The sequence below is a fragment of the Trichoderma asperellum genome, chromosome 7 (genome assembly GCF_020647865.1).
Source record: "Trichoderma asperellum chromosome 7, complete sequence".
Classification (NCBI taxonomy): Eukaryota; Fungi; Ascomycota; class Sordariomycetes; order Hypocreales; family Hypocreaceae; genus Trichoderma; species Trichoderma asperellum.
Genome location: NC_089421.1, coordinates 1,688,693 through 1,714,598, shown reverse-complemented (window position 1 = coordinate 1,714,598; position 25,906 = coordinate 1,688,693). Strand labels below are relative to the sequence as shown.

The window sequence follows — 25,906 nt, the reverse complement described above, 5'->3', positions numbered from 1 at the left end:
TGAATGCTGCCAGTTCGACACGAATTCTCTAAAATACGTGTGTGATGACGCTGTTCGAGTCAGATTACCTGTAAAAAGAGTCATTGATTAGGTACCGAGTTCCAAATCCATCAAGTGTTTGTTTGTTGAATGTCTCTGCGTACCTAGCCTACCGTACCTTATCTACTTATCCAGGTACCTACTCGTGGGTGGCCGTGGTTTTAAACTTCAACCTACAATGGAATATTTCCACACTGGTCCAAGCTGCTAGCTTGCCGTGTATTCATTCATCCCTACATCAGCGCCACCACCAATATGATAAATCTCAATACTCCATGACCATGTCGTCCAGCCTGGGTATGGATGACTCAGTCGCCTTGTAAGTTTCCCAATGAGCTGGAGTGCCCTTGCGAGCCTTGCGAATGGCAAAATCACTAACCTTTAGCTCTACGACGGCTGCAGTGGCAATCCCTCCGATTCCGATTCGGATTTGGAGGAGCTTCAAGGCGATATTGCCAAGTTTGACCAGTCGGTAAGAGAATTCCTGGATTCTCACCAGGGTCGCTCAGAAGCGCCACTTCCGACGCGAGGAGTGATCAGAGGGCGTGGAGCTCGAGGCCCCCGTAAAGCTGCCAAACCTCGTGGAGATATCACGGCTCGATTGGCCAAAGTCAACCAAGCTTTTCTTGGTGGAGATTACGCAAAAGCCTTAGATCTGGTCTCTGAAGTAATTAGAATCAACGCCGAAACTCACCAAGCATGGACGGCACTGTCTTCCATCTTCCGCGAGCAGGGCGAGAATGCCAGGGCGCTGTCTGCCATGGTGTATGCCGCTCATCTTCGGCCCAAGAATGTTGCTGCATGGCTTGAGTGTGCGTCCTTCGCGCTGGATTCTCTATATGAAGACGAGGCGGGTAATCTTCACACTGCACGGCTGTGCTATTCTGCTGCCCTCAGGGCAGACCCCACGAATCTGGATGCTCGACTTGGCAAAGCCTCTGTATGCCATCGACAGGGCCATCTAGCAGCCGCAATATCGGAGTATAATATTGTCTTAAAACATCGTCCATATGACCTCGACATCGTGCGGAAGCTGGCAGAAGCCTGCATCGATAATAAAAATGCCGAGTCTGCTGTTCCTGCCGCTATCATGGCATACCGGCGCTACTTTGATTATGAGATGGGCAATTCTCCACTGTATGGCCCGGACGGTCCATGGCACGATATCGGGATTTATGTTGAGCTCATCGCCTCAACTGGCGGATTTGCCGAAGCTATTCACGAGCTCAAAGCATTATCAAGATGGCTTGTAGGCCGAGTCCAAGAGCAATATTGGGATCAGTGGCAGGTCGACGACTGTGAATGGGATGATGATGACGATCGTAGAAGTCGTGTACCCCATTTCCAGGGCTCCCTATTCAGCCCAGAACTCTATGGCCCCTCTCTTCCATTAGACCTCAGGGTCCGGCTGGCAATATATAGACTAAGGCTGGGAGAAGAAGATGAGGCTTTTGTAAGCAATAACTTCCCCGAAAGCAACGTAGTACACATACTCTAACCAGCAGCACCGACAGAGACATTTGACCTGGCTAGATCCAGATAATCCTCGCACTGCCGACTTTTTGACAGAATTCCCTTTCATCTCGTATGATCTTGCGAACGAACTCGCCAAATATGATCAGCCACAGAGAGCTATCAGGTATCTGGAACTGCTTCGCGCTACTACCGAAGAGCCTGATGCAGTTCTTTTGGTCCTGCTAGGCCGCTGCTATCTGGCCACCGGACTGCAATCCACTGCGGAAGAGTGTTTTCACGCGGCAATCGATGCCGAGGAGTACAACATTGACGCTCGTATTGAACTGGCCAACATGTATGAGAAGGCTAGGGAAGATGAAGAAGCTCTCATTCTTGCCGCGGAAGCAATGGCACTGAAAGAAGCTCAAGGACAACCAGCTCTCAATGAGCCCCTAACAAAAGAGCAGCTTCGCAAATTTTCAATGAAATCGGACCGTGGTTTGCGGGATGTGGGAGCTTCTCGAGCACGGACAGGGCCTCGACAGTCCAAGCCCAAATCTACCCAGACAGCTCGTATCCTACCCAGGAGGTATCGCGCAAAGCGGTTTGCAAACCCGGACAAGCGTCGTCAAGACGAGCGATCGCGCGCAATCAAACTCTCCCAGCAGTATGAACTTGTCCGTGGCCTCAAGCAACAGATCAAATCTGGTTCTAGCGATCTCATACCAGTCTGGATGGAATCTTGCAGGGATCTTGTCGACGATTTTCGATCACTTAAAAGATTCTATACATGGGACAAATATCTGCACTTTCTTGGAAAGAAGCAATTGCTGGAACAGGCCGCGAGCGAAGAAGCAAATACCGAGCTATCACAGATGTTTGAACGTCTCCAACGATGTATGTGCCATTCCTCTCCGTTCTGCTCTGCTTGCGATTGCTTTCGTTGCTAGCTATTTCTGACGATTAAATAACTTTCATAGCTCTTGCACCTCAAGGAGACGCTATACCCGGACCAGCTTTCGACAATCATCAAGGAATATCATTTGATGACTGGCTTGATTTGTTTCTCGATTACGCTATTGGCTTATCGCTTGTGCATCGCCGCGAAGAAGCATATCAAGTATGCGAATCCGCAAGGGACTCGACTGTATTTCAGTCACCCCAACACAACTTTGTCATCCACATGGCTTGGAGTGGTATGTATTATATTTTCCAACTATATTTGGCCGTATGAAGGCCGTGTTAACCGAAATAGTTTGTGCTATAAACACAAATGACGAAGAGAAGTGCATCACAATAGCTCGTCACTTGATGAGAGATGGTGGAATATCTGACTCGTCTCGTATGTTTGCATTGCTCTCCAAGTTATGCCAATCCCCAGTCTCCTGGTACACCTCTGGACCAGCCCAAAAATTCATCCTGAGACAGATAAAAGCCATAGATGTGAGCTACGAAGCCACGGCGAAGAGTGTCGCTGGAAAGCCGGACTTTGATCAAAATATAACGGCCGCGGCAAAGCTCAGCATGGACATATGTCTCTTGATGCTCTATGGCCATATTCTATTTACATCTACGAGCTATACTTACGCAATAGGTAAGTGTTTGAGAGCCAAGGCAAATCGCAGACAACGGGGAAGTAAATAACCGAGAAATAGGATACTTTTTGCGTGCTTGGTCACTAGACCATGACAACCCCATGGTCAATCTGAGTCTAGGTCTTGCATATGTCCATTATGGCCTGAAAAGGCAGTCGACCAACCGGCAATATTTGCTCTTACAGGGCCAGGCATTCATCGGCAACTATGTACAATCTGGAGGTGGTGAGCCACAACGGCAAGCAGAGCGATATTATAACGTGGGCAGGCTCTTTCAACTACTTGGAATCGGATATTTAAGCTTGCAGTACTACACACAAGCTTTGGAGGCAAACAAGGCAGCGGGCGGCAAGAAGCTCTTGAAGGATATTATCATGACGAACGAAATCATATCCTTACTATCTACTAACCACAAGGCCTTAGCGCATCAGCTTCTAGTGAAGAACATGAAGCTATAATAGTCCATATCTATCAATAGAAGATAAATGATGGCATTCACATTTCATTTTGCTCCTTCATTGTTTTTGTCCACGGACCACAAAGGTATTAGAAGGAATAGAAATAGATGTTCCTTCGTCGGTCTCGTGGGGTCTTCAGGGTGTTGCCATTCACAAGGGGTCACAAATTGGACATCGGGCGCCGACACCAGAAAGAGTGCACGTAACTTTGCAACATTCAAGACAGCCGACTGTCTATCTGTCTGGTGCTCATATTAAGAGGAAACTCAAATCGATATTTCAGCATATGGTGATGCATTTCCTATTAGCCGATGAGGCATCAATTCCTGCGCCAATCGCGTCTATTGCAAAGATCCCCTTTTTTTTCAACAGTTTGCTAATCGGAATACACTCATGCGGTCTCGCGCTTGCCCTCCTTGAGCTCCTTCTGTTGAAGTGGTTAGTATGCTGTCCGGATGCTGTCCCTGAGAAATGGGGAAATGTCGTACCAGAGCCTTCATGGTGCCGTGGAGAGCATGTCTGTGGTTTCGTCGGAACTTGGGGTCGGTTCCGTTGAGGGAAGGGTATCTGGAAGTCTTGGGCTTCTTGATACTGCATGGGAGTAAGCGAACGGAGCTCGTGTGAATTTTCCTAGAAATTGAAGACCAACCCGTTACGGTGAGCCTTGCGGCTCTGGTTGTGCTGGGACGAGTTCTTTGACTCTAAATTGCTCAAATATTAACATCCGTCGTGCGAAATACCGGGTTCGGGGGGCAGAAACTCACTGGCCATTGCTGCTGTGGTTGACGATGCTGTCCGATGTGATTTTGCAAGTCGAGATTCAGATCGTGCGGAAAATTGAGAGTGGTCCAGCCCTAGTGTGTGCGAGGAGGGGAATTACTGCGGGTAAGCGAGGGAGGTACCTTTTGTTAGGCTAAGGGGCTAGTGGCAGAACGAGTTCCCTCATACAGGCACTAGTACGAGGTACAAAGCCATAGCCCCAGTGTTTTGTCTCTCTCAGTCTCTCAGTCTCTCTCTTCTTTATATATGTATATAGTATATATTTGTATTCCTTAAAAAACCTAAAAGAGAGGTGGATTAAAAGAGGAGAGAAAAAAAAAAACTAATACTTCATTATCACCATTATTATCATGAGTATTATACTCTTAATGTCTGCATAGTATGAATTGTGCATTTCCTGCTGTTCTTAAATAGCAAATGTTTCAACTATTCGAATGCAAAGTACCTCCTTGCTAAAAAAAGGCAGCACGTGTACTTGTTGCCGCGGCTAGTAGTAATACTACTTCATAGTCCCTACATTGCCCAATGGGGTAAGCACAACTGGTATTATCGGCTAGTACCAAACAGCAGCGCTGTTAGCCATCCAAACTACGGCTTAATAGGTAGGCAGGCATGCCAGTAGGCACTTTAACCTGCTGACTGGCGTTGCTGGCCCGACAGCAAATCCGACGTGATTCAATCCCCTACTTTCGGCATCCTTAGTCGGTCGCCCGTGCCGTACTTCTCTTCTGCACGATCCTTCTTCCTCAGCCGGGTGTCTCATCCCCTTACGATCTCTCCCAGACAGCGGATCGGTAGCTGGATTGACTTGAATTGCGTTGCCTGCCTGGACGCAGACATCACGTTTTGGTTAACGACTACCTGTGCGTCTCCTCCTGTGAGCCTCACCTGATACTTACAGTCCAGCTCGGCCGCAAAGCCTCCTGAGCGGACTTTACACGAGGCCCGAATGCTAACGCGCGCGACATTTGCCAGAGGAACATGTTTTAACTCGTCATAATTTGCCTCGTTGCGGTCTGCGTCTTTTGCCAAACCGTCTCTGCTCAGCTGGATACTGCAGAAATTCGCCAACTGTTCTCCCGTCTTTAGCCCCTCTTCTCTTTTTTTTTCTTCCCCAACTACGCTGCTCTTCACCCCATTTTGACCTGGCCGAAGCATGCTCAATATGTCTGGGAGCCACGTCGCCGGAAATCGCAACAGCACCCCTGAAGTCAATGCCACTCCTTCTCTAAGACCGCCGTCCTCTCGGGCAGTTGGCTCTGGCAGCTCGCTGCGCGCGTCTGCCGACATGGCGGCCATCTCAGGGACCTCGTCGTCCAGCCGCATCAGGCCGTCGTCCGACTTCTACGGCCAGCCTCAGCAAGGCGGCCTTGGCCCTGCTGGCTTGGATATCGATTCTCAGGACAAGATCGCCCAGCAGTGGATTGCGGACATTGACCAGTATGAGACGACGCTGGAGGAGATGGCTGCCGCCACGCTCGACCAAGACTTCAAGGACGAGCTCAGCGCCATTGAGCAGTGGTTTCGAGTGTTGAGCGAGGCTGAGCGCACGGCCGCTCTGTATGCGTTGCTGCAACAGACCACTCAGGTCCAGATTCGCTTCTTCATCCAAGTCCTCCAGCAGATGGGCAAGAACCATCCCATGTCTGGCGTTTTGTCACCCGCGACTTTTGATAAAGGTATATTTTGCTCGCAGAATTGACTCGCGAAGTTTTCCAAACTAACGCTTCCGCAAGATCCGATGTCTAGTCGACTCAGCGATGCTATGAACAAGCTCAATGTCGACTCTGCTCGAAACTCGTTCGCTCGCAACTCAGCTGTCTCATCGACTAAGCGACACTCTGGCCTTGACGCTTCTACGATCAACGCCATGTTCCCGGATGCCGCCGCCGCTATTGCAACCGAAAAGGCGAAATTCACCCAGCAAACAGGGAACCCACCTTCGTCAAACCGCAACAGCCTAGCCATCGACCCACGAGCCGCGATGACAGGACCTAATATTGCAGCCGCCCCTCAGGAATCTAGGGACGCCAATGCTGCCCCGGCGGCATCACCGTGGGCTAGCGGCGGAGATGCAGCGTCAGCTTCTAAAGCAGGCTCGTCCCAAACTCCCATGGGCCAATTTGTACAGCCTCCAGCATCGGCGGGACTACGATCGCCAAGGCCGCAGCTGACTAGCAATTCCACTCTTCAAACGACCACCTTGACGGCCCGGGATAAGACTCCAGCTGATTTGCCTCTCCTATCCCCATATGCGAATGGAGGTGGCAGCTGGGCTTCTATGGTCAACACTCCCATGGCGCCGACATTCAACACCGGAAATTCTGCTGGTCAGGCTGATATGATTGCCAACGCGACTGCAATGAAGCTGGCCGCTCTTTCTACCGTTAACAATCGCTTCGCTCTCGATGACGTTCGCAAATATAGAAGGGCTAGATCTAACGATGCCCCCGGAAATGCACACAGCCAAATGCCGCCAACTCCCTCGCAAATCAATATCCCCAGTGCTAACGTGGTGATGATCAACGAACATGGGCAAGTCATGACTCGTGACCAACTAATGGCTCTCCAAGCTCAGCAGGGCCTCAGCTTTGGAGGACAGCGATCTCGTCCCAGCTCTCCTGGTCTACCTTTGCAGTCTGGGATGGGACCCATGTCTCATTTCACTTCGCCTCAACACAACGGCTTTCTTAGCGCATACGACGGCTCTGGATTGATGTCTGGCGGCATCCCACCTGTCGGCTTGGGACAGCTAGGAATCAATACTCATGAAGGCTACCTCTCAGACCACTCTGACATGGTCCGGGGCCGTTCACCGAGAGGAAGACGGGGAAGCTCCAAGCCGCCTGAAGATCCCACCGACCCTACTCTTCTTCAAGATATCCCCAGCTGGCTTCGTAGTCTGCGACTACACAAGTACACGGATAATCTGAAGGATATGAAGTGGACGGATCTGGTCGAATTAGACGACAAGGCCTTGGAAGACCGAGGCGTCAATGCTCTCGGAGCGCGACGCAAGATGCTCAAGGTCTTTGAACAAGTCAAAGGTGAGTGACTATTTCCCCCCCTTGAATCCCAACCCCTATTCCCCCCTGGTTGTTACGACATGATTCTGACAGAAATGATTAAATAGAAGCCAAAGCAGAAGGCAGACTAGGATAAGATTTAGTTGGTGTAATGCAGAATGACGGCATGAGCGCTGGCTGCTGATTAGGTTTGTATTAAGGAGTTATAATCACGAATTATATACTACGAAATGGTATGACGAGAAGAAGAATATGCTATCATCACAAGAAGATTTTAATATAAACATGATATATAAATTACATTATAACAAAAGTTTATACACTTTAGGATGGAGACTCGGAAATAGCATTACTGATCTTTTATTCATTTTTTTGCTAAACTTTTCAACCATGGGTAGCGTGTGTCAACTACATGAAAACTCCATTATTGTCCGGGTATCATTTCAAGATTAGGTCTTGGGCCTTTAGTTCCTCTGTCGTCGTTTGGCAACTACTGATTTGTAGAATGCCTTGCGTCCTTCTCTCTTCTTCTCCTGGATGGTGGAGTATTTGGACGCGAGCTTGTTGTCATTATGCACGGACATGACGCTCTCTAGTAGTGTTTGCTTTCTCTCCTTACGACCAAGTCTGGCGCTGTATGGGTCGGTTGGGCTGGCAATGACCTTGCCCACCTGCGAATATACAGGAGCGCTGGCTCGTAGTGTTTTTCTCTGCTGTTTAGGGTCTAGGACATTTCGCATGCGCAGAAGCTGCCAGTCTCTCTTGAACTCTGGCGTCATGTTGGTTTTGGGAAGATCAAACCAATCAGCCCCTGCTGTGTTCTGTTATAAACGTTAGCGATTAAAGTCCTTCTCCAAGCACGTTCCAAGAGGCTGGTATTGACCCGTTGGCAGTGGAATGCAAAAGATGGCTTGAGTCGCTTGGTATTCAGAGTAACTATGATGATAAAGGAAATCAGGAGCCACGGGACGATAGCCCAAGACGGACGTTGTCCCGTGTCATTGTGCCTTGCGGCTAACTTTCATCTTTATACCGGCAATCTCTTTTTGAAAGAGGCAATGGAGGATCAAGGGAAATGAGAAGAGAGAGAGTGTGTGTGTGATATAGTGGGAATATTATTTATTTTTTTCTTGCTTACCTTACCCTTCCGCTGTGCATCCATCTTTGGTTGTGGCACGCGGACTTGTGCCAGCTCTGGCGTGGGAGCTGCAGCCTGGACAACATCCTCTCCTACTGGCTTGGCCGCCGTCGAAGCTGTTGAAGCTTCCTCGGCGACTACACGACCACCGCTGAGACGCTGCTCGGCTTGCTGTAGGAGCTTCTGGATGTCATTATCGGCAAAATCAGCCATAATATGACCCGCGACAAGGAGATCAATTGCCGGCCTTGTGAGAAAGCGCTGGTTGGGAAAATTTTCGAGAGGCTGGCCCTTTTTGTAGAGAAAGCTGGTGATTTTTGGATATGCAAAGAAGTGGATATCCCATTACAAGAATTTTTTTCGGCCCCCACCGCCAGAAAAATACAAAAGTCGTTTATGTAATGCGAGGATTACGGCATGTGGGAATTTATGCAGCTATCCAGAAAGCGAGGGCAAGAATCGCCTAGCTGGTTCGGGTTAATGATGGCTGCCCAGCGAATAAGCTACCCAACCACTGCTCCAGTTGTGAAGCAGCTCTGACAACATCATCCAAGGTGCGGCCCCAAAATCAACAACGCGATTGCTGTTACACTGATAACGCCCGCTTGCTGCACCGGTGCAATTTGTGTTGATGCATGTGACTTGAGTCTCGCCGGCAAACGGGGACTTGTTTCTATATTCGCTTTTGTGTACGTATGTCCCGTGACGGCTTATCGATGCTGGTCTCTGATGCCGTCCAGTAGCTTGCCTTGCAGCACCGTCGCCAACCTCGCTGCTCATCGCCCACCCAGCCTCAAACAATGGAGTCGCAAAACCAGTCAGCGCCAACCCACCCGTCACATAACCGGCCGGCACCCGTATACGATCCCACACAAGGAGGACACTATGGTTAGTTTTGCTCCTGCTGAGCGTCCGCTGCGGAAAATGCTAATGCGCCCGCATAGGTGCCTGTGCTGCTGTTCGTATAGTTCAATGACCTGTTTGGCCACGCCGTCCTTGTTAACAACAGATACAGCTTGCCTCGCAAGGCTTTGCGCCGGCTGAGCTATACACCGGCCCCTGGGCTAATGTTTGTTCTCCTGTGTTATCTATGCGCGCTGCTACTCTGTGCTTCGGATAGCTGACAGCTGGGCTTCTAGGTTCACCAGGGACTCACAGGACAGTACAAGGATATTTTAACAACGTACTGGCAACAGACGATTAGCCACCTGGAAAGCGACACTCACGATTACAAAATCCATCAGCTGCCCCTTGCGCGTATCAAGAAGGTCATGAAGGCCGACCCAGAAGTCAAGATGATATCTGCGGAAGCGCCGATTCTATTTGCCAAGGGCTGTGACATATTCATTACGGAACTCACTATGCGAGCATGGATCCATGCAGAGGAGAACAAGCGCCGCACTCTGCAGCGCTCCGATATTGCCTCGGCACTTGCTAAATCCGACATGTTTGATTTCTTGATCGACATTGTCCCTAGAGAAGAAGCTACAGCACACGCCAAAAGAACCACCACCCAGCCATCCGCCGCGCAGCCGGTGCCCGGCGGGGGCCAAGCACCAATGCCCGGGCAGCACCCAGGCATGGCCCAGGCGGCCGGCCATCCGTCTGGCCACCCAATGGCTACTGCAGATTACATGGGCGCACATGCGCTCGGCTCTGAGCAGGATTACAGACAGACCGCCAACATGTATCCTGGTCAGGTTCCCCAGGGCCCTCCCGCTGCCGCTTATGGACAGACCCAGCCACAAACGGCCATATATGGTGAGATGGAGGGCATGTATCCATACTCAACAATGCAACCGCAACAGGTAAGTAAACTCCCGCCGCAACATAACCCTGCTAATACTCGATAGGCACCAATGCAGTCTGAAGAATTTGAATAGGTCTCGCTTTAGATTGCAAAGGGAGTTAACAAAAGCCAGCATGACACAGGTGTTTTGTCCTGGTCGGTTGCGACGTAACAAAATCGCTAGCTCAAGATACCTTTTGCCTACTCCCTCCCTGATAATGAGAGGAGTCTCCAGTTGGGCGAAATATCAGGCATATCTTGTGACCTGGAGACACATCTAAAAAACAATTTGCTTCATTTCATGATGGCGAAGCGAGACAGATTGGAAAGCGGCGCAGTTCTCGCCGAAGGTTGTGCGGTAGGAGTAAGCCTACACTATGTTAGCTCTTGTTTATTTTGGGTTTATTTTGTTTTCAAATGTACGGGTGATGACGTACTTCTCAAGTAGCATCGGCCCATTGAGGGGATCAACTCGGCCATATTTCTTGTTGCGGATTGAAATGTCATAGAATTCGTCATGATTATCGGACTGCATCAGATTCACAGTCTGCTGAAGTTCGTCAAGGTTTTCGCGTAGCATCTGTCCGTTTTCTAAGCTCCCAACAAAGTCGGTCAGATAGTTGACGTCTTGTGCCAAAGCCGAGACTCCATGACCGTTGATGTGTCGAACTTCGGATGAGAGGGGGAGGGCCTTTTTTTGGTCAGTCAATATAAGCTAAGTCATGCTTTTTTTTTTTTTTTTTTTTTTTTTTTTAGGAAAAAAAAATTGATAGGCTGCTTACCAAAATCTTCTCGGCTGCGTGGCTCAGAGCATCAAAATAGATCAATTCTTTAATTTCCCTCGGCAGCCCCAGAAGCGTTGAGTTCATAATGTTGGATAGATATCGAGTAAGAGTTTGCATGTAGTTGCTTGGCTCCGTCGGCACTGCATTTGCCAACCTATATAAATGCCTTGATTAGCTCCTGTGATGAGTTCTATAAGCAAATCTCTTACCAGTCGTATTCTGCCGTATCGACAAGATCGTCAATTTTTGAGTTGACTAGCTCGAATATTCTTTTTTCGGCAGTCTTCTTGTTGTTACGGAACTCTTCAGTTGCACTCAATCTCAAAGGACCACCAGCCGAAGTGGAAGACCTTGCTCTGATCAACAGCTGTTCTAGCTCTCGGCACGCTATCTCAAAGTGTTCCAAGTTGATGAGAATCTGCACAATCTGTCCCAAATATTGAGAGCTAAGACGCTCAACGAGAGACTTGCAAACTTTCTCACTAAGAAGCTCATCTAAAGACTGTTTCATTGGTCAGTCAGTTACCTATTCCACTCGATTGAAGCATAAAGGAGAGAGCGTATAGACCTTTCGGAGTGTTTCATCGATAATATCTGAGTGCTGGAAGTGGTCATCGAGGAAGAAGTAGAACTGGTTCAGAAAGTTTCGGATATCGATACAGCAGAGGGGGTACATCTGAGAGAATGGTAGAACACATGGGAATCTGTGCATCATCGTCAGCATCTGCGCACCTTGGAGGAATAAGATGGGCTCACGTAAGTTCCTCCGTAGGTCGATCTGGTGTGAACCAGCTGACATTGATCACTTTCTCGTAGTCGCTCAGCGAGTTAATGGCCATTGGCATGTAGTCGTCGGTGGAAACAATCTATCAAGTATGTGATGTTGGAAAAATGGATTACTACTTGGAAAAAGAGGGAGAAGAAAGTAAACCTCCGTACTGACCTCTTGAAAGTCTTCACTGAATCGACGCTTCAGCAGCTGGGCATATTTATCGAAGAGCTGTAAGAGGAAATTATCAAGAGCAGAGACGGAGTATCCCCAACCCTAGACACAATCAGTGACTGCCAAATTAATATAGCTATGTTCTTTCTTTTTTTTTTTTTTTTTTTTTTTCCCTCTCTCTTCTTTAATTTCGCTTTACACGGGTATATGCTTACTTCCATAGTTTGAATGAACATGGCGATAAAACCTTTAATTTTAAGTAATACTTCGGCATTATCGATATCTGTCAGGGCTTTCGCTGTGATTGTTATAGCTGCAGTGCACATGGAGTCCCATAGTTCTTCTACCTATGTTACTATGTTAGAACAAGATTGAACGCTTTGAAATTTTGAGCGTAGACTTACATCAACCACGGAGCGCAGATAGGGCACGCGCGCCATCGTTGCCTTTTCTATGATTGCGAACCCAGCTATTCCCTCGAGTAAGCTGCTAAGAGATGATTCATCCTCAGCTAGCAGATCAATTGAGGTTGGGATAAGAAGATCCTTTTGCTGACGCCTGGTAGAGGCGTATTCCGATCGAAACCGGTCACTATGTCCAAGAGCATCGTGGATATGCAGAGCTTCAAATAGTGGCGTAAAATCAACTTGTAACTCCTCATTATCCAGCACATCAAATTCTTCATTTTCATCTGAAATAAGCTCAATCGAGGAATTTAGTTTGAAATTTTCCAAGAATTTCTCATTTTCGATTCGCGCCCTCTGTCGCGACCTCCGCATCTCGGTATGATAGAACGCGACTTCTCCAAGAAATTGCGAGGTTTCACGGATCCGAAAAAGCCAGGTATTCAAGTCAGACATGACCGCTTCAGAAATCGCCCTTCGCGAGGCAGGGAGGGACTTCTGAATAACATCAGCTAAACGATGCTGGGTCGCGTACCGATTCTGAAGGATAGGGACAAGATGTTCATTCTGCAAGTCTTCCAGCGACTTCAGAGCAGAGTAGTACTTCTTTCGGCGTACAAGTTCGTGGGAGTGGTTGACAGCATGCAGCACTGTAAGAGACTCGCGGAGAGCATCGGTCGCGTCAGCAATGTTCTGGCGCACGGCCTTGGTGTTGACGAGGGCGCCTTTTTGCTCAGCAAGCTTCTCAGTGCTTGCTTGAATCGACTGGTTGAGCTTGAGAATCTCCGTCGTGAGAGTGACGGTCCCTTCGCGTACTTCCTGTAACCTGTGGACCGAGTCCAGAAACTCTTCGTGCTTCGTCAATCCGATTCGTTCGATGTCTGCTTCGCGGTCTTCGGAATAGCGAGATAGGGATTGCAGCAGAGCTGGCGTCCGCCGCGAGTTGGTAGCATCTTTAAGAACAGGTATGAGGTGGTCAAGATAATCAGAATCAGAGGTTGACAGGATGATCTGGCACTTGGTTAGGCTGGGCATATAAAGAGCAGTGTATGATGGAATCACGAACTTGAGGTACAGCAGACGTGTAGTCGTCTAGAGCACCGTGCCTACGAGGCATTGTTGCATAGTGGCCCCGGAGATACGCCTCTGTATTCCTGCAGGTCTGGAAATAGTTGGACAGGTAGAAGTGGACAAGATTTATCGATGGCGAGCGTGGGATGAAGATGCAGATGCTTTACTGCAGTGACAGACAAGCTATAGAGCTTCGGCGCTAAGTACCAGGCCTAGCAGTTCAAGGTGGGTTAAGGTGGCCTCAGGTGCCCCTTGCTAAATTCCCTTTGAAAGGCATCCCAAGATGTGTGTCGGTTTAGTTGAGTTTGTTTTAGAAGAATGCCAGGCTATTATCTAAATGGGCCCAGACATGCCATAGGCTTTGCTAGAGCTATACACTCCTCAGCGTGCGGCCTCTCCTATTGCAGTCCCTATTTCTCTAATCTATCCATATCAACAGCTTCATTGTGCACAGAGCTGCGCTGCCGCTATTAGCGCTTCATGCCTAGGTTAGTAGCTACAATACAGTACCAGGGATCCCACATCTTAGGGGGTCGCGCCGTGCTATCTGTACATGCTAGAGAGTACCCCGCGCTCTGCCTTCCAGTCCCTAATTCGACCATGGCCTCATCCATTTCCAACCAGCTCGCTCGTTCCGAAATCTCCAGGTCGCCGTCATGTCTGGAGATTCAAGCCTGGTAGGCTGCTTGGTTGAGCGGCTATCTAGCAGGGTGAGCACTAGACGTCCAGCCCGTGTAAACTTTAACGTTGCGAATGCCGGCTAATATATGTTTATACGTTATTGCGCTACGCATAGCTACCGCACGTCACCGGAACGAGCAGCCCAAATCCCCTGGAGGATGAAGTACTACATATAACGAGGTCAACCCTCGTTGACCTCAGCAAGGCATCCATCGACACGATTCTCGAGTCGCTGGTGGCACTACTCGAAGATCTCGCGCGTCCCTACCATGTCATCTCGGAACACCCGAGCCTGGTGTTGTCGTCGGAGCTCTTCGTTCTGGGCCTCGCAGCAGACTGCTGCTCTGCCCATTGGGCCGCACAACCCAATTCTCGCAACAGTGGCACAGCTTTGCCGTCTGCTACGCTGGGCGAGAGACTTGTTGTTCGAATCTTCGATGCGCTCAAGGATCTGCTAGAACCGATATCCGACAATTATATGCTCTCGGCGCAAGCACTCCTGGATCAAAGCCCGGAACCTGGTGCCAGCTTGACTTTCTCGGCCAGTGGAACGCCACAAGATACCCATTACGATGCGGCCGACACCGAAAAACCCCTTGCTTTGTACTTTAAAGAGGTCGAAACTCATGTTAAAGTACTCGTGGGATATGTCACAGCATCCAGCTGGTCCCATTCATTTAGCTACCTCAAAAATGTGATATACAACGTCCGCGTTTCTGCGGCGGCGGATATAACCGCAGAAACCGGAATCTCTCAAGAGTCGGAGAGAGGCTCGCTCATCATTGTGCAGCTTGTTTCCTCTTTCTGGGTTGATAGTGCCAGGCTTGGCTTTATCATACAGGAGTTTTGTTCGAGCTATCTTCACTTTCGAAAGTCATATCAAAATGCTGTCGCTGCTGCCATACCATTATTAATATCTCGATGGATTGATCGGTATCCGCAAGAATTTACACACCTCCACCGCCTCCATAGGCGGCTTGATGGAGGCGCAGACACCCTTTTTGATATGACACAAACCGTGACTGACGCTAGACGCAAAACGCTTCTATTTCCTCTTCAAACGACTCTCCTTTTCCTTATGCCTGATGTTTTTGAGGTCGCTAGTAACATGAGAGAGGTCAGGGGCGGCAATATCATGAAGAAAGTGTCGTTTCTCGATGGATTGCGTAAAGCTATGAAGAATGGAAATGAGCAAGCAGGATACTGTGTTATCTCTTTGCTCCGTGCTGCTCGCCATTTTAATGCAGAGAGCGACTCTGCCCTTGTCAGTTATGCAATGGATGTGCAGGATGAAGTACGGGATGCCGTGTTTCGCCATTCTGCTACAAATTCGCTCTCAGCCCAGTTTGACCACAATATGATCACTGCCGCTTTCATTACTTTGGCACATCTAAACTTGGACGTGTGCATTGACACTGTCCTTGATACGTGTATCTCACCTTCGTCGCCATATAGGTTCAAAGTTGCGGTCATACAAGCATGCTGTCATCTTGCGAACCAACCAGACTCTTCCAAGTACAATGAACTCTTCAGTGATGCCCTTCCCTTCATTCAGTCACAGCTAAAGGTTCGCCACCTCTTGTTATCTCCCACTGTGATGGTACTGACTGCTCTTAGGCTTGTGTTGCTGCTCAATGGGACTCGGCAGCCATTCTCAGTAATGAGGTCATAAACATAGCACGCAGCATCCTCAAGTTTCTAGGCGCTCTGCCTACACCATTGCTCAATGAATTGACTCGCCAATCCTCGACAATTGATACTTTGGGACCATTTATATTTACTGTAATATCATCCAACAAAAACATTTGCCAGACGGCAACCGAGGTCGCAGAGCGACTGTTCGCAGAACACCCAGATGCTGTCAAGGTATTCAATGAGCACAGCCATCCCGAAATTGTCGAACTGCGGGAAACATTCTGGACCCGAAGGTAAAATTAAGCGCATATCTTACTCGACACAAGCTAACACCCCTTTAGCTCTAAGGTTATATTAGACTTATGTGAACGAATGGTTCACCCTAGGCTCCTTGAACTGACGACACTGCATGACTATCTGAAAGCTCGTCTTACAGTATTGAAGAATATACCGGTAAGTTGTTAATCTATTGCTCAGTAACCTCCTTGTTTAATAACCATTTCCGTAGGAATTGACGCGGCTTCCTGACGAACTCCCTGATATGGTAGCCGCATCGTCAAAATTAGAGACTATTCTCTTAGTATCTCTTTGTTCCGCAGATATTGATGTTTGTCAGCTTGTGACGTCCTGTATTGGCCTATTTTTAGCAGAGTGTACTTGCATCAGTGAATTTACTGAATCTGTCAAATCATCAGCTTCGGTTCTTCGCAATGGCGATATATTCCGTGAAATTGCTTCTCCAGCTTTTCGTTTCACAGGATTGGTCGCTTTTCAAAAACGCATACGAAATCTCCTACGCCGCATACAGTTTCCGACATTGGGCATACTAAACGCCTGGGAAATGGCATTCGATCGTTGGCTCTTCTTGGTCCAGAAGGTCTCTACACTCCATCCGAACTCTGTTGATGATCGACTTCTGTCAGAGTGGCGAAACTTTTCAGGATTTCTCGCATCCCTTGGGGGGGCTTGTACTGCGGACCAGGCTATTGCCGCCGAGGACCCTTCACTCCAAAATCTGGCATGGATCGATCGATCTCCAGCTGAGCAGTCTGAAGAGTCCTCTCTTAAACGCTATCTCAAGCTAGCCATTCAGCTACTGGCGTGTGCAAACGTCAGGGTTCGCGAAGCTATGCGAGAGATATTATCCAGCGAAGTATCTCCTATACTCTATCCTGCCTTGTTCAAGGCTCTGGAGTCAGAATTAGAAGTGCTATTTGCCGGCGTCCTTGCTCCGGCAGATACGGCACAAGAAACGGACATCATTTTTGCAGAGCAGGCTGCTTCTTTATTAAAGACTTTAGTCGAAAGACTAGAAATCCCCGCGGATTTAGCTGCTGCTTCGTCTGTCCACTTGGGCCTAATAACATTGAATTTCGCCAAGTTCATTGATGGGATTGCAGACACTGCAAATACCCTGCGTGTTGAGATAAGGGTTTGCCAGTTATGCGAGACTGTGACAAAGAGGAAAGAGCATCTGAACCTTCGTGATGATGTGCATATACGAAATCAGGTCCTTGAGTATATCATTGGTTGGATAGACCGGCCGCGATCACCGCACGTGGATCAGACTGGGTTGGTTGGGAGACAAGATGATCTGAGCAGAGTTCAAAAGGACCTTGACAAAGCTTGCCTACGTGCTCTAGCAAATCTCACTTTCCGTCTACCGCTACAGCCCGCTGACAGCCAATCGGACGTTGGGATGAGTGAGATGAAGTCTCAGATGTTTCATACCTACTTCAATCGATTTCTTTCTCTCCTAAATCATGAATCGGCCGAAGTGAGCAGGTCGGAGCTTGCTACAACACTGCTTGGCCGAGATGAAGCCATTTCTAATTCAGATTTAGCTATTATTATCCTTTCAAACCTCCTGAGCGCCAATATCGATGTCGGTTTGAAGCATTCCATTAATATCGGATATCATGACAACGTTGAGATTCGAACCGCATTTGTCAAAGTTCTGTTCAATATACTCGTTCAGGGAACCGAGTTCAGCAACTTGACAGACTCGGCTGTGAGCAAAAAATACGAGGAGGTTCTAGAAGTTTGTTCTCTCGAACCCGGTTTAGGTGTATTGTATCACTAACATTCGGGGTGAAGTTAATTACAAAAGATTTATCGTTTTCTACGTCAATGAGCGCCATATGCCCAAGTACAGAAGTCGATGAACTCACAATTTCCCTTTTAACCGTATTTGAGCAGAGGGGCCTTATTTTCGATCTTTTTGAGGCACTGATTAGAGCTGAAATCGAGCAAACTGGTGGGTTATATTGGGTCTTTACACTCAACAGCATTTGGTCAAGCATAGACTAACCTTTCTCTCTCAGAAAACGAGGCAGAAATTCTGCGGCGTAATTGCGTAGCGACCAAAATGCTCTCTGTCTATGCTAGATGGAAAGGTTTTGCTTATTTACAGGGAACCCTTCACAAGGTTCTAGAACGACTCATGCTCACCTCACAAGATTTAGATTTGGAGCTTGATCCCACCAGGGTTGGCACTCAGGAAGAATTGGAGAAGAATGCCCTCCAGCTTCAGATAGTTGCGAAGGTTTTCATGGACGATATTTGTGCTTCTGCTTCCAATATACCCCCGTCGTTCAGAAAGATATGCAGTATAGTGAGTCTAGACAAAGCTTGGTCATTATTGGTTAATAGCTCTCACACAATCAGTAGATTTCCGATGCAGTTTTGCACCGTTTTCCTAACGCCAAGTACACTGCCGTTGGCGCGTTCATCTTCCTCCGGTTCTTCTGTCCCGCAATTGTTGCTCCAGAGGTAGAAGGACTTGTATCTACACCGCCATCCAAGGAAATGCGCCGAGGCCTTCTTCTTATCGCAAAGATAATCCAAAATTTGGCCAACAATGTTCTGTTCGGGACAAAGGAGCCTTATATGTTTCCACTTAATCTCTTCTTGGTCCAAAACATTCATGTTGTGATAGGTTTCCTGCGTGAAATCTCGGTGAGTATTTTGAAATCTGCTTCATATGTAGGTAGATACGCTGACGCTTTAGGAAGATTCCGCCAAGCCAAATGGAGATCAGTGTCAACAAAAAGGCCATTGATTTCGGGTCATGTGTGGCTTTGCATCGATTCCTTTATGACCATTGGGACCATCTTCGGCAAATCCTTGTTTCCAGAGATAGTAGAGAATTTGTAAGATCACCTGGGGAGCATGCTCATGGTCGGTCACCGGCCATGGAGCCACTTCGCAATCTTATTTCAAATCTTGGCCCACCGCCATTGGCTATATCATGGAACCGCCCTCAGATTTCAACCAATAGCCCGCCTTTATATTCACGATTTCAGAATTTCATGCTTCGTAACGCTTTTCGTGGTACGGAATCTTATTTGACGTCTCGTGCGGTGTATGACGGCGGCGAGAGTAAGGTAAGTTGAATTAAATACTCTTCGTTATCTCCCCTTCGCAAATTTAGGGGCATATGTTAATGCATTCTTAGGATGGACTTTCAATCATTTGCATTATATTGCGACATATTGAAGCAGACAATATTGATTACGACACAATGCTTTATTGCTTTCTTAAGGTTGGTTCTCCAACCCCCGGCCATCATTCGGGAGGTGCTTTGCCTAGCGATATAATACGATGACGGCGTTATATTGAGCTCACAATATGATTGTTAACGACAAAGTCATTTCGAGAAGGAAAATACTAACCAGTCGATAGATTGCAAGCAGGCTCTGGCATGAACCCTTCGGGATCTTTATAGACGCCACTTCCTACAATGGACGGAACGATCCCCAGGATGACTTCTTCAAAATGCTAGATCTTCTTACTCCCTCAGAACTCGCACTCAATCTGACAAGGATTTATGTTTATAACATGAACAGTGCTTTTAGGTAAGTTATAAGTACTTCTCTAGGTTTTGTATTGCTGCTGACAGCACATGTACAGGAGATGTTTCCGACACCTTTTGCGAGTATCCACTAGGACGGACAGCAGTGCTTTCCATCCAAGAAACGTAGAGTACCATCTAATAGGCAGTCTTCAGGATCTTCAGGCCCATTTTCATCTCAGCCAACTCCATCTTCCAAAGGAAACGATCAGCGTTGTAACAGATACACGCTACATGTTTCAACCCATCACAAGGCTTTCTAAATCAAAAGGAAAAGTGGAGGTCGTCATTAAGGTAGGAAGTCAGTTTGTCCAGGTAGCAACAACCAAGAAACAGGAGGTCTTGTCTGGCTTCCGCCTCAGTACTACTGTCAATGACATATTCCGGCTTGGCGACGTGGAAGAAGCAACAACATCACTGCAGTCAGATGACGACTCTTCTTTTGGACTTCGGGCAGATGGAGGGAAAATTGTGATGTATTTCACCAGCCCAAAGAAGGCGGACGTGCTTCAGACCATCCGCAGCGCCAAGAACAAGCATGGGAAAGAGAATCGCACCTACAAGCCGTTCGAGAGACTAATGCGTCCTCAAGACGTGCCCGGTACACTACTCAACCTGGCCTTTACTAACTTATTAAGCTCTGATCGCTCCCTGAGGCTAGCATCTTATAATTTGCTTGGAGCATTGTGCAGAGCCTTCAAATTTAGCGCAGATGCCAGGTTATCTTGTGCAAAAGGTTAGTACTAAACGGGCTTGTGCGGCTCATTTTCTGAGGTGACCTTATGCTAATCCTATGAGCTAGATATCTCCGTCCCCATTGACCCCACGAAATTTGTCGTTGAAATAAGCAGCATTTTAGCGGCTACGCAGCCGCAGCTCACATCTGATTTCTTAACCGAATTTTTTGTTGGGTGGGAGAGCTTTCCCGATGAACAAAAGCCGCTCAGCTTGGCATATATGTCACCGTGGCTTGCCGGTCTTCGAACAAATGTTTTAACTAGTGAACAAGACAGTGAAAAGGGAAGAGAAAAAGTCGCGACACTGCTAAGAAAGCTCATCGACCTCATTGTTCTAGATCAACACCTTTCTTACGCTCTCCAACATTTTGTGCTTCCATCAATTACCAATGACGAGCTGCTGCTTGACATATTTCTCGATGAGCTAATAAAAACTGCTTTGAGCTATGGAGCTCATGAAGACTCATTAGATGTCATCTCACCTGTCATTGTTGGTATTGGTACTGCCTCCATCCGAGGAAAGATATTCTCTCGGCTTCGCAAAACCCTTAACCGTTCGTCTTTGAGGCCAACGAGGTATCTACAAGATAGCCCAGTTTGGGCAGAAATTTGCGTCCTATTGCAATTTTGCGTCGCATTGTCGTTTGATAGCGGTGTTCAGTCACGGCTGTTCCTACCTGAGATTTTCCACATTGTAACGATGCTGGCAAACACAGGCGATAATAGCGTTCGCTCACTTGTATATAAGTTACTGGTCAACTCAATCCATTCAGTGTGTACGGCTTTCAATTTAGACGAGGCCAAACTTACAAAACTAAAGGCGGATCTTGACCTTCTCTGCGAGCCTCGAGGAGAGGCGTTTTCTTCGACATCCGCGACCATGCGAGATGGTGCTTCTGTCTCAACGGCACACGACTCAAATGCGACATTAGCAGCAACGGAAAGTCTAACCGTCGTTTTATTTGACATATGTTCCACTGCGGCACCTTCGGTTGATTTAGCCAATAGCTGGAGGTCACGATGGATGAGTCTCGTTGCAAGTACAGCTTTCCAAATAAATCCAGCCGTGCAGCCCAGGGCCTTTGCAGTAATGGGATACTTAGCCCGTGAAGAGGTAGATGACGACTTGCTCTACCAAGTTCTCGTCGCTCTACGCAACAGCATTGGCCAGTTTGGTGAAGATGGGAATAGCGAAATGCTGGTTTCTATCGTTACCTCGTTATCTAAAATGATGATAAAACTTCCCTCTTCATCTCGCTACGGCCTTCAGCTGTTTTGGCTGGCCATTTCTCTTGTTAGACTTGTGCCCATTGGTCTCTTCAACTGCACAGCTCAGTTCCTCGAAGCAGTCTTGACCAATATTGGTGCTATGAATGGTGCTACGGGAGAAAAAATAGTATCACTTCTACTACAAAGCCGCGCTCAGCTGGAGGAGGCAGCGCTACCGCTTGACGATGCATATGGAATCCACTTCGATTTTGAGAACTTTCATTTTGCGGTTTGTGCTTGCCTTGTCCGCGGACTCACCGACACATCAACACGCCCAGCAGCAATGCGCGTCCTTACTTCATTTTTTGAGATTGTCAATTCCATGCCAACCCCCCGAGCACCTAAGGATGATCCTACAACAGACTCACTGCCCTACCTTGCCCTTATCTCGGCAAGGGGCGTGCTGCATGAAGATTATAGAGATGGCCTCTGGATAGCTGGGATCAACGCGGAAGGTGTCGGTGACACTACTGCCTTTAGCAGCCGCCTGAAGATGGAGAATGTAAGAGATAAAGATTTGCTGCTCATCTCCGCTATTGAATTAGTTGACTTTCAGTATCTTGAGGAGAGAGTTCAAGTCCGGAGCTTGCAGTGGCTAAACGATCTAGCCTTGCAGCGACCTTTAGTGTTCGAGCAATTGTAAGTGCAATTCATTGGTTTATTGGAGTTGGATTTTGGATTTCGACTGACTTTATCTAGATGCGGTGCAATCCCTCCCTTGATTGAGGATGTGCTACTGCATAGCCAGGATAGTAGTGCTCTTAAAGCTGCGAATACTTTACTGCGAACAATATCATCAAATGTCAGCTTCCAGGATAAAATGGCTTCAATGGATATGCTTATAGATAAACTGCATAATATGGGATTTGCAGGACTATCACGATTCTCCTCTCAAGATCTTAGAGAAGAGATTCGGCAAGCATGTTTTAATTTAACAGAGAGATTAATTGAGGTAAGATAAATTTATAATTAATTTATAATATTAATATACTAATTAATTTATAGCTAATAATTATATAAATATATATATATATAAATATTATATAAATAATTATATAACTTTAATATATTTTTATTTTAAATAATATTTATTATTTATTTATTTATTTATTTATTTATTTATTTATTTATTTATTTATTTATTTATTTATTTATTTATTTATTTATTTATTTATTTATTTATTTATTTATTTATTTATTTATTTATTTATTTATTTATTTATTTATTTATTTATTTATTTTTATTATAAAAATATCCTTTAAACTATTAGAAATTAAATTCTAATAAATTTCCTATTTTATTTATTTTAATAAAGTATTATTTAATTATTTTTACTACTTCTGCTGTAATAGAAAGTGTTTTTTTTAATAATATTATTATTAAATTAAAAGTAAACTTAAGTATAGTTTTATTAAAAAAAATAATATTATTAAAAAGCTAAATTAAAGATTTTAAAAAGCTAGAAAATAAATATATAAATAATAGTAATTTATAATAATTAAATAAAGGTTTTTGTATTTATATAATTTATAAAAATAAATTTAATTATTAATTTATTTTATTTTTATTTTTTTATTTTTAATAATTAATTTATTAATAAAAAACTAATATTAATAGAAAACTAAAACTAAAAAATAAAATTATTTTATTATTAATAATAAAAAACTAAATTAGTTTTATTACTAATAAATTTATATATTTAGTAATAAATAAATAAATAAATAAATAATATTAAAAGTTATTAATAATTATAAAAAATAATAGAATTATAAAAAAAAAGCTTTTTTATTTATATTCTAAAATCTTATTTTTATTATTATTAAATTATATTATAAATTATATTATAAAATTATTATTAATTAATATAAGATTTTAGTATTTATTTAAGGCTTTAAATTAAATATTTAAATTTCAATTTAAATAAAATAATTATATAAATATAAAATAATTAATTATATAATTTCTATTATATATTTTATTATTTATTAATTATTTATTATATAATAATTTTAAATAAATAAAAATTAATAATTTATATTTTAAAAGTTTTTTTTAATTAGTTTTAAATTTAATAAAGTTAATATATAAAAATACTTATAATAATTATATTTCAAATAAATATATATATTTATTTAATATAATATATATATTATATAATATATTTTTAAAATATATAAATTATATAATATTGAAAAATTTATATAAATTTATAATATAAAGTTTATAAAAAACCTATTATTTATATAATTTTAAAGCTTATATTTTAAAAAACTTAATAAAAATATTTATATTATTTATGCTTTAAATATTTAAATATATTTATTTAATATAATATATAAATTATATAATATATATTTAAAAGTTATAAATAATATATTATAAAAATAATTATATAACTTTATATTATAAATTTTAAAACAAAATATTATATAGTTAATTTTAAAGTTTTTATATTTAAAAAAATAATAAAATATTTTTTATAAAATTAATTAAATTAATAATTAAAATATTTTTTATATTAGTTTTTTATTAATAAAAAATTAATTTAGTTTTATTAATAAAAAATAAAAATTAATTAGTTTTATTAGTAAATTAAAGAAAATTAATTAATTTTATTTTTTATTAATAAAAAACAAATAGTTTTATTTAAATAAAATAAAAACTAAAAAACTATTAACTACTATTATAACCCTAGGCTATATATAAAAAATAAAATAAATATTTATATTTAAGCTTTATATTAATTTATAACTATATTTAAAAAAATTATATAATATAAGAAAAGTTTAAGTTAAATTTAAACATAAGCTATTTTTTAGCTATTTAATACTAAAGTTTATAAATAGCTTAAAAAAATTTTTAATTATTAATATATTAATTTTTAAATAAATTGTAAAGCTTAAAACTTTTTATTATTTAAAAAGTAATTAATAATATAAAAGCTAAAAAAAATTAAATTAAATAGTAATATAATAATAAATAAAATACTATATATAAAAATATATAAAAAAGCAGCTTTTAATATACTGCCTAATACTAAATTAATAATAATAAAATTTTTATATTATATAAATTATAAAATAAAAAGCTATATTAAAAGTAAATATTAATATTTTTATTTAAAATTAAAAAAAAAATATAAAAAATATAAAAAATATAAAAAATTTATTTAATAAAAAAAAATAAAATTTTTATATTATTAAACTTTTTAAATAATAAATTAGCTTTTTTATAATAAAAGTAAATTAAAAAATAATAAATAATTATTAAATAATATTTTAAATAATATACTATAGCCTTTAGTTAATTTAGATTTTTAATTTAAAATATAAATAATATATAACTTGTAAAAAAAAAAGTTTAATACTAGAACTTTATACTTATATAATAATATTTTAAAAAAAATTAAAAATATTAAAGTTAAAGTTAAAAGTATAAGAAAAGTAACTTGCTGCTATATTAATAAAAACTTTTTAATAACTATAACCTTTATTAATATATTTTTTTTTTAATTTGAAATAAACTTAATATTTATTATATAGTTTTTAAATTAATAAAACTTTATAAAAATTATAAAAAAGATTTAAATAATTAAAAAAAAATAATAAGTTTATTAAAAAATACTTTAGTAATTTATTTTTTTTAAATAAACTTTTTATTTATACAAGCACTAGTATTATATTCTATAACCTTAGAAATATAGCTTTAGTATAATAAAATAAATTATTTAAAATAAAATAAAGCTTTTATAAACTAAAAAAAATAATTATAAAAATAAATATTACCTAAGAATTTTATACTTGTAAATTATATATAAAAAGTAAAATAAAAAAATTATTATATAAAAAAAAACTTTATAAAATAGAATATATAAGTAAATTTAATTTAATTTAAGTTTATAAATAAATATTATATAATAATTATACAGTATTAATTATTTTAATTAAAATAGCTAAAAAAAGCTAGTTATTTTTATATTAAATAAAAATTTTTAAATTAGCTAGTTTTTTATTTATTAATTTAAAATAAAAATATCTAGTTTATTTTAATAAATATATTTAATTTAATTAAAGTATATAAAAATATATTATTTAATTATTATAATAAACTATTTTAAATAATTATAATATTTAAAATAATAAAAATAAATTTAATAATAAAATTTATATTTTATATTTATTTAATTATTATTAATATAAATCTTTTTATTATATTTATTAAATTAATAAAAAAACTATAATTAATTT

The 25,906-nt window shown here is 42.6% G+C and overlaps 8 protein-coding genes across 8 annotated transcripts; 4 read left to right on the top strand and 4 right to left on the bottom strand.

Annotated features, from left to right (window-relative positions):
* Positions 1–15: 15 nt before the first annotated feature.
* Positions 16–3,745, top strand: TrAFT101_011304 (uncharacterized protein). Its single transcript, XM_024910844.2, has 6 exons — positions 16–358; positions 442–1,492; positions 1,554–2,391; positions 2,475–2,690; positions 2,750–3,088; positions 3,150–3,745. Exons 1-6 carry the CDS (start codon positions 315–317, stop codon positions 3,545–3,547), a joined length of 2,886 nt encoding a protein of 961 aa, XP_024754529.1. The 5' UTR covers positions 16–314; the 3' UTR covers positions 3,548–3,745.
* Positions 3,479–4,413, bottom strand: RPL29 (60S ribosomal protein eL29). The gene is made up of 4 exons (XM_024904732.2): positions 4,312–4,413; positions 4,197–4,248; positions 4,036–4,138; positions 3,479–3,974 (listed from the first exon to the last, which is right to left on the bottom strand). The coding sequence occupies exons 1-4, from the start codon at positions 4,316–4,318 to the stop codon at positions 3,939–3,941; spliced, it is 198 nt and encodes a 65-aa protein (XP_024754530.1). The 5' UTR covers positions 4,319–4,413; the 3' UTR covers positions 3,479–3,938.
* Positions 4,414–4,980: 567 nt separating this feature from the next.
* Positions 4,981–7,711, top strand: VTS1 (Flap-structured DNA-binding and RNA-binding protein). Its single transcript, XM_024904733.2, has 4 exons — positions 4,981–5,190; positions 5,303–6,006; positions 6,064–7,374; positions 7,461–7,711. Exons 2-4 carry the CDS (start codon positions 5,484–5,486, stop codon positions 7,487–7,489), a joined length of 1,863 nt encoding a protein of 620 aa, XP_024754531.2. The 5' UTR covers positions 4,981–5,190; positions 5,303–5,483; the 3' UTR covers positions 7,490–7,711.
* Positions 7,712–7,817: 106 nt separating this feature from the next.
* On the bottom strand, positions 7,818–8,704 carry TrAFT101_011301 (uncharacterized protein; the record flags this gene model as incomplete). The annotated part of the gene is made up of 2 exons (XM_024909179.2): positions 7,818–8,174; positions 8,492–8,704. The coding sequence occupies 2 exons, from the start codon at positions 8,702–8,704 to the stop codon at positions 7,818–7,820; spliced, it is 570 nt and encodes a 189-aa protein (XP_024754532.1).
* Positions 8,705–8,968: 264 nt separating this feature from the next.
* On the bottom strand, positions 8,969–9,271 carry TrAFT101_011300 (uncharacterized protein; the record flags this gene model as incomplete). The annotated part of the gene is made up of 1 exon (XM_066129208.1): positions 8,969–9,271. One exon carries the CDS (start codon positions 9,269–9,271, stop codon positions 8,969–8,971), a length of 303 nt encoding a protein of 100 aa, XP_065985339.1.
* Positions 9,022–11,033, top strand: TrAFT101_011299 (uncharacterized protein). Its single transcript, XM_066129207.1, has 6 exons — positions 9,022–9,180; positions 9,235–9,379; positions 9,436–9,449; positions 9,507–9,560; positions 9,631–10,299; positions 10,345–11,033. Exons 2-6 carry the CDS (start codon positions 9,292–9,294, stop codon positions 10,372–10,374), a joined length of 855 nt encoding a protein of 284 aa, XP_065985338.1. The 5' UTR covers positions 9,022–9,180; positions 9,235–9,291; the 3' UTR covers positions 10,375–11,033.
* Positions 10,575–13,529, bottom strand: TrAFT101_011298 (uncharacterized protein; the record flags this gene model as incomplete). The annotated part of the gene is made up of 10 exons (XM_024902925.2): positions 10,575–10,650; positions 10,718–10,971; positions 11,063–11,219; positions 11,275–11,567; positions 11,634–11,769; positions 11,822–11,931; positions 12,009–12,110; positions 12,224–12,355; positions 12,413–13,423; positions 13,479–13,529. The coding sequence occupies 10 exons, from the start codon at positions 13,527–13,529 to the stop codon at positions 10,575–10,577; spliced, it is 2,322 nt and encodes a 773-aa protein (XP_024754534.1).
* A 474-nt stretch (positions 13,530–14,003) lies between these two features.
* Positions 14,004–25,593, top strand: TrAFT101_011297 (uncharacterized protein; the record flags this gene model as incomplete). Its single annotated transcript, XM_066129206.1, has 15 exons — positions 14,004–14,193; positions 14,280–15,731; positions 15,782–16,092; positions 16,141–16,252; positions 16,308–17,840; positions 17,897–18,056; positions 18,124–18,413; positions 18,470–18,757; positions 18,814–19,185; positions 19,257–19,343; positions 19,484–19,656; positions 19,712–20,388; positions 20,455–22,297; positions 22,358–22,610; positions 25,588–25,593. Exons 1-15 carry the CDS (start codon positions 14,140–14,142, stop codon positions 25,591–25,593), a joined length of 7,611 nt encoding a protein of 2,536 aa, XP_065985337.1. The 5' UTR covers positions 14,004–14,139.
* Positions 25,594–25,906: the final 313 nt, after the last annotated feature.